Source organism: Triticum dicoccoides, chromosome 7A, assembly GCF_002162155.2.
Source record: "Triticum dicoccoides isolate Atlit2015 ecotype Zavitan chromosome 7A, WEW_v2.0, whole genome shotgun sequence".
Lineage (NCBI taxonomy): Eukaryota > Viridiplantae > Streptophyta > Magnoliopsida > Poales > Poaceae > Triticum > Triticum dicoccoides.
Genome location: NC_041392.1, coordinates 129,970,693 through 129,977,420, shown reverse-complemented (window position 1 = coordinate 129,977,420; position 6,728 = coordinate 129,970,693). Strand labels below are relative to the sequence as shown.

The 6,728-nt window shown below is 42.4% G+C and overlaps 1 protein-coding gene across 1 annotated transcript; it reads left to right on the top strand.

The window, feature by feature from the left end:
* Nucleotides 1-688: 688 nt before the first annotated feature.
* Nucleotides 689-3,873, top strand: LOC119333268. The gene is made up of 9 exons (XM_037606216.1): nucleotides 689-783; nucleotides 876-1,125; nucleotides 1,892-2,069; nucleotides 2,137-2,388; nucleotides 2,484-2,551; nucleotides 2,741-2,812; nucleotides 2,866-2,985; nucleotides 3,069-3,319; nucleotides 3,408-3,873. The coding sequence occupies exons 1-9, from the start codon at nucleotides 689-691 to the stop codon at nucleotides 3,703-3,705; spliced, it is 1,584 nt and encodes a 527-aa protein (XP_037462113.1). The 3' UTR covers nucleotides 3,706-3,873.
* The last annotated feature ends 2,855 nt before the right edge of the window (nucleotides 3,874-6,728 follow it).

Sequence of the window (6,728 nt, the reverse complement as noted above, 5' to 3'; positions counted from 1 at the left end):
ACAAATCAACATGGTCTTACTTGGTTTTCTCTGAGCTGTTCACTTCTGAACACACTTCGAACCAATTTTTTTGCCTGCCCAAACAACGGCACGGCCTACATTGTGAAGGAAAGGATTTGCCCCGATTTAATTCAGCAAATCAACACTGCCTTCCTTTGCTCTTGTTCGAATTGTTCACTTCCAGACAGCATTCCGGCCAAAAGTGAGCTCCCCAACGCATGGCCATTTGCTCTTCTCCATTCGAATAAATTTCTCTCTGAACGAATGGACTTTAATTTAGCAAACCAACATGTTTTATACTTGCTTTCCTTCGAATTGTTCACCCCCGAACAGCGCACGACCTACATTGTGAAAATCTGGGCTCTCTCACTACCCAACCGAGTGCCATCTGGGCCTAACTAAGCCCTGTCAGGCTTCTTGGGCGCATGGAATTCCGACGCACTCCGGCGACTGTATTTCTCGGCCCATCGCGCACCGGAATTTCTAGCTCGGCAATCCGTTGGCGTAATCGCTCGCCCCTTCTTCCCGCCTCCCTCGCCACCGGATACAAAGCTAGCCAAGGTTCCCGTCGCCCAGCATTTGCAACCTGCCCTCTCCCCTTCAGGCCACCGCCTTACCCGCAGCCCTCCTCCTGCCCTCCCCCTCCCACCGCTGCCCCCCTCCTGCCCCGACCGCCGCCGGTGTCAACATGGACCCGGAGGACATGGTTGATCGGGACCGGTCCGAGATCGAGAGCTCCCGCGCCGACGAGCTCAACGGGCTCGCGCTGCTCTTCATTCTCGGGTAACGAGGGTTTCGTCGCTTGCTCTTGGTTTCTTTCCTCATCTCCAGGTTGCTTACCTCGTTCTTGTCCCCGTATCGATCGTGCTACTCAGGGCGTCGGGCGGCGGCGCGGTGGGCCGAGTTCTTGGGGCCGCCTGGCGCGCCAGGCTGCCTGCCGTCGTACCGGCCACAAGGGCCGTCCGAAGCGCCGCGAGAGCAGCCAAGACGCCCCCGACACCTCCCGCCGCACCCCGGGCGGGTTCTGCTGCCCCATCGGCTGGTGCGAGACCAGCGACGACGGGCGCCGCCCCTGCCTCTGCACCCCCGGCGGGCTCTGCTACCCCACCGGCTGTCCCTTTCTTGGTACTAGTCTGCAAACCCGCAAGTTTTCGCTCATGTTATCTGCTTCACATTGGCGTTTCGTAGACGATATTCCTGTTGATGTTGCGGATTCATCCTTGGATTTAGAGTTGCACATTGTAGAAATCTTTGTTCAGGCTGATGTCGTCTTGCTAGGAGTAACGAAATTGTGTCCAAGATTAAATCAGCTCCATATGAAATGTCACCGGGGCTCTGATTGCTCAAATAGTAGTAGGTATCAAATAGCACTGACACTGCTCAGAGCATCCTGGATGGTTTAGCATTGTCATATCAGTGTGGTCATGTTCAGTTTATGTTTTGCCTGGATTCTTGATGTTGCTTGTCTCGTAACTAGAATTCTGCCAAAAAAAAAGTGAAACAGAACTTGCTCTGCTTGGCTTGGTTTCTCGGATAATGAGGATTATTTTCTGACCCGGCATTTAATTATTATCATGTTTTTCAATCCTGTTGTCACTTATTGACTGTCCAAGCTGTTTGCTTAAGTTTCTGACTGCTTTTCAATCTTGTTGTCATTTGTTGAATGTACAAACTGTTTGCTTAACTTTCTGACTGGGCTTTTCAATCTTATTGTCATTTGTTGACTGTCCAAACTGTTTGCTTAAGTTTCTGACTGTGCTTTTACCATCCTGTTGTCTGTTTGCTTAAGTTTCTGACTGTGAATTACAATCCTGTTGTCATATGCTGGATATTATCTTGTAATTCATGGTTTCATGTTGTTGATACTAATAGAATGCGTAATTGGCTTTAGGATCCTGTGAAAGCAGTTAATGATGCTATCTCGAAGGTGGAAACTCCTGTTTTCTTTCCTTCCAGGATTGCCAACACGTACATTGAGATCGTAAAATTACTATCTCATGGTGGATGGTCTGTATATCTTCTGGATAAGTATGCTGAAAAAGGGTGTTCAGACGTTTGCCCTTTCACAGGTAACCTGTCCTCCTTAGTTTGTTCTATTGTATGTTTATATGCGACTTCTAACGTGTTGATGCACAGGTAATGGTGAGTTCTCCCCAGTGCCTGTCCAGAAGCCAGCAGTGGCTGTCCAGTTGCCTGCTGAGGTGGATGAGAAGCATCATTCGGTGGGAGATAAGGGGGATGCAGAGGGAGTTGCTGTCCAGGTGCCCGACAAGGTAAATGAGAAGCATCATTCGGAGGGAGACAAGGAGGATGCAGAGGGAGGTGAGAAGCAGCCTGCAGATGGAGACTATGCTTGCTTTTTTCATGAGATCGGCAAAAAGGCGTATGGTATGTTCTGACTTCAGTAATTATCTGTTGTCTGATGTTGTGGTTTGAGACATCTGTTTACTTATATATATTATTTGTTTCTATCCTCTTTGCAGATTTGCTGTACCAGGACTATAACACAGGTCTGAAGATGGTATCTGACTGTAAGGTGCTTGACACCGCTGTGAGTTCGTTTGTTCAACTTCCTTTTTGCGCTGAGTAATTTTGCTTGTGCCTGTTGACTCGTTTTGGTGCGTAAAATGTTTACTGTCTGCTGTTCATTCGGTGGGTCTTTTCTTGATAACTACTGAGCTGGCACGTCGGTCATCATATATAAAATTTTCAATCTGTTATAGTTTACTTCATCTTGTAGGTTCTTTTGTCTGATGGCTCTGAGCAAGTTGGAAAAGCATCTTTGGGATTTGAGTTGTCATCTGATACAAAGGCAAGTTGCTTTTTGTTGCCCCCCTCTCCCTTCTCTCTATCTTAGATGGTTGATTGTCAAACTCATTTGTTTTTTTATATCTTCAGCTTATCAAACTTACACTTGATGATGTGTTGAGGCCTGGTTTGAAGGGACTTCTGTCTATTCCCGTCTCCTCCCAGAGCTCATCGAAGGTACCGACTCTCTGTAGGTGGCTGTGTATGAACGGTGGTAATTTCCTGCCGTGTAGATAATCAGGTTTTTTCCGTTAATTTAGGTGGACCTTCAGTATCGTCATCTCGGTGCTTGTATAACCGGAAGTTCTGAGCTTCAGGGATCGCCAATTGTTTCGTTTTCTGCTATGATTGGCACGAAAAGCATTGCTTTAGGTGCTGATGTTTCGGTCATCACAAAGTCCCTCGATGCTTTGGGCGCGGTTGGTTCCCTTGAAACCCAGCTCCTGCGATTTCCTAAGTACACCTGTGGTTTGGTTCTATCGGAAGGAGACGTGGGTGCTTCTTTCACAATGTGAGCCAGTTATCTGTGGCTTTTCTGCACAACTTATACACGAGCATTGCATTTTAGTGACACTAACATTACCAAATTTCAATGCTAGGGAAAATGCCGACGTTCTCACAGCAACTTATCATCAGAAGTTAGACGAGACGACGTCCATCGCTGCCAAGGTGCAGCGTGTTCTGTCTTCCAACGACAGCACTCTTACGGCGGGTTTTTCTCATTCTCTGGATCCGAACACAACGGTGAAGGCCAAGCTTGGCAGTGATGGAGCGGTGAGCGTCCTGCTCCGGTACGGCCCCAAGCCCAAGCGCTACGTCGCCTTCTCCGCCGAGTCCAATTCCCAAGCGCCTCAAAAGGATACCAAGTTTGGTCTGTGTGTCGCGCTAGGGGCGTGAGTGCGTGCCCTCACTAGTTTAGGTCATTGATTTTTGGTGGTAGCATGTGATACAGTATGTGCTGGTGGATGAAGTCTCATGAGCTGCTACTCATGCGTTGATTTCTGGTCTCTTATGATGTTGAATTGCCTGTAATGTTCATCGGCTGAATACTGCAATTCATCTTGGTAAGGCCAGATTTTGTCAATAGATATGCATCGTGTTGCAAGATCCTTTCATCTTTCTTTTTTTTTCCCTCATTGCTTGCGCTGTTTTCAAGATTAGTATTTTCCGGATAAACCTTGAAATGTTCCAGCATGGTTGTGTAGAACGGCTTTCCCTGGTAGATTTCTTTTGACGGCAGCAACTTTTGTGCTGTTGTAGTTCAACGCTAAAGCTTCTTTATGTGTATTTCTTATATTCAGAAAGCGGCTGTTGGACCGCTGGTTGATCAGCATCAATTCAATTCAATTGCTCCAGCAATTTTACAATCAAAATAAGGTCCTGAGCCTCGCCCTGCTCCTCTTCCACACAACCATAAGTTGTCGCGGCCCCTCGCAGCACACTGCTGGGTCTTTTCAGCCACACCTGCCACAACAAAGGGATTTACTTGGAATGCTTTTTTAGGGGTATTTACTTGGAATACTTACGGCCAGTTCTTTTGGTGGCTTATTTTATAAGCCGCCTCCTCCCCAACTTTTTCTATAAGCTGTCTCCCTCATTTATTGGGGCTTCTGAACTAGTTATGGGATAACTAATATAGAAGCCTCAAAAAAATCAGCCGTCAGCACTTCGGTTTTACGGTTGCTAGCACCGGCCTGTTGACTGGCGTTGTATAGGTCACTCCTTTTTTTTTTGAGGATTTTTTTTTTAGGTCACTCCTAATTAAGGAAGTTGGACGGCGTTGTGTAAGGCCAGGAACCTCCTATATTTGCGTCATTTAGGAGCCCGCCTACTAGCGCGACTGGGCCCAAAAAGTGCAAGCAAAGGCCAGGCTCCATAGAGCCCTTTATTTTTTTCAGAGAAAATACTTTTTCTATACCTAAACAAAATTCTGAAAAAAGTATACATGTAGATTTATAGTTGTAGTATACATGTATAAAATTTCATGAACATACATATTCATACATGATCTACACAAAAAGACAAATACACAGATTAAAATAGGCTTTTTGTTTGTTGTACCTGGGTCAGATATATTGTCAAATTAGTTGATGAAAATTTATGCAAACTTGAAGAATATACATATGTATTTCTAGAAAAAAAATGACATTTTGGGAACTTCTAAATATATTTTGATTCTTTTTTGAAAAATGAGCTCCATGGAGCCTGGTCATTGCAACGCCGCTCTGGACTGGGCTGTCCTAGTAGGGCGAAGCGAGTTGGGTGTGTGCGACATAAAACAATAGCCACTACAACTACTGACTGCTAATACCCCTCCAAAAAAAAACTTACTGACTGCTAGTGACCAATTGAAGCGTGAAATATTTAAGACCATTAAAGCGTCAAAATTTGAAACATTTCCTAAACATTGTAGAAAATTTCAAAATGCCGAATACTTTAAAGCACAAAGAATATTATAAATTATAAAACAAATATGAAAATGTGAACATTTTTTGAAAAACACAAACAATTTATGCATACATGAACAATTTCTAAACATTTGAACATTTTATGAAAAACAAGAACAATTTTCAGATTCTTAAATTTTCTCGAAACCATGAACAATTTTGAAATTCTCAGATATTTTTTCAATTGTGAACAAAGTTTGAAAATCAAGATCTTTTATAAATTCCGAAATAAATTGAAACCACAGAAGTTTTATAAATCCCATTTTTTATAATTTTGAAAAAATTTAGAAAAATAAGAACATTTTAAGAAATTATAAACAATTTTTGAAAACATGAATATTTTTAAAATCCTGAATTGTTTTTGAAATGAAATCTTTTTCTAAATTGGCGAACAAGTTTTGAAAAAGATAACATTTTTTAAATTCCGAATTCAATTTTTTTAAACTTGAATTCAAATTGGAAAAAGAATATAAACTTGAAAAGGGAAAAAGAAAAGAAAAAAAGGAAAAAGAAGAAGAAAATACAAGGGAAAAAAGCCAAAAAAAAACAGTTAAAACGAGTGAACAAAACTGGGATCTAGTAGCACGTTAATGCTGATAAAAATGGGACACCTCATGTCATTCGCTCGCACTTCTCCCTGTGTGTTTTAGCAACAGTTTATTGTAGTAAGTGTCATATAGGATATTTCATAAGTCCACTCCTACTGTTGAGGTAATTATTGTAACACGTTGTCCTCCAAACGCAACCGCAACCCACAAACCACAACCCTTAGGCCCAACTACAACGGGCCGAACTAAACGGACACGAAATGTGTCCGTTTAGGTGGCCGAACGGACAAGCTTCGGGTCCATGTCCACCCTTCCCTGTTCAGTATGTCCAACGGGGCTACTTATCATTTTTGTCATTCTATAAAATCCCAATTGAAATGAATAAAATATTGTACATGTTTAAACAAATAATTCACATAGTTTATAATCGAATAAATAAAAATCTCATAGTTTACAACCAAATGAATTTAAAATTGTAGAAAATAAATTGGAAGAAAATGAGAAGATATGACTATTTGTTTCCTATGTGAGTCCTCGATGCTCAACCGAATCCAAGAAAACTAATGATTTTTATCTCACAAGATGTATTAAATGAGAGTACTTTTAGATACAACTCTAAAATATAATCACATAGTTGAAATTGTATCCAAACACACATTTAATGTCTATGATATAGCTTAAGATATAGGCCAGAGAAATGCCTAAAGAGATGAGAGCCAATTGCTAGATCTATCTTTCTATGATAACCCATACGTATAAGGGATCGCAACAGTTTTCGAAAGTAGAGTATTCAACCCAAATTTATTGATTTGACACAAGGGGAGCCAAAGAATATTCTCAAGTATTAGCAGCTGAGTTGTCAATTCAACCACACCTAGAAACTTAGTATCTGCAGCAAAGTGTTTAGTAGCAAAGTAATATGATA

Bases quoted from the DNA above. Each gene is read 5' to 3' on its own strand.
- LOC119333268 (XM_037606216.1), top strand. From the start codon at position 689: ATGGACCCGGAGGACATGGTTGATCGGGACCGGTCCGAGATCGAGAGC. The intron at 2,070-2,136 runs GTAACCTGTCCT...GTTGATGCACAG, and splicing joins AGACGTTTGCCCTTTCACAG to GTAATGGTGAGTTCTCCCCA. The intron at 2,813-2,865 runs GCAAGTTGCTTT...TTAGATGGTTGA, and splicing joins AGTTGTCATCTGATACAAAG to TTGTCAAACTCATTTGTTTT.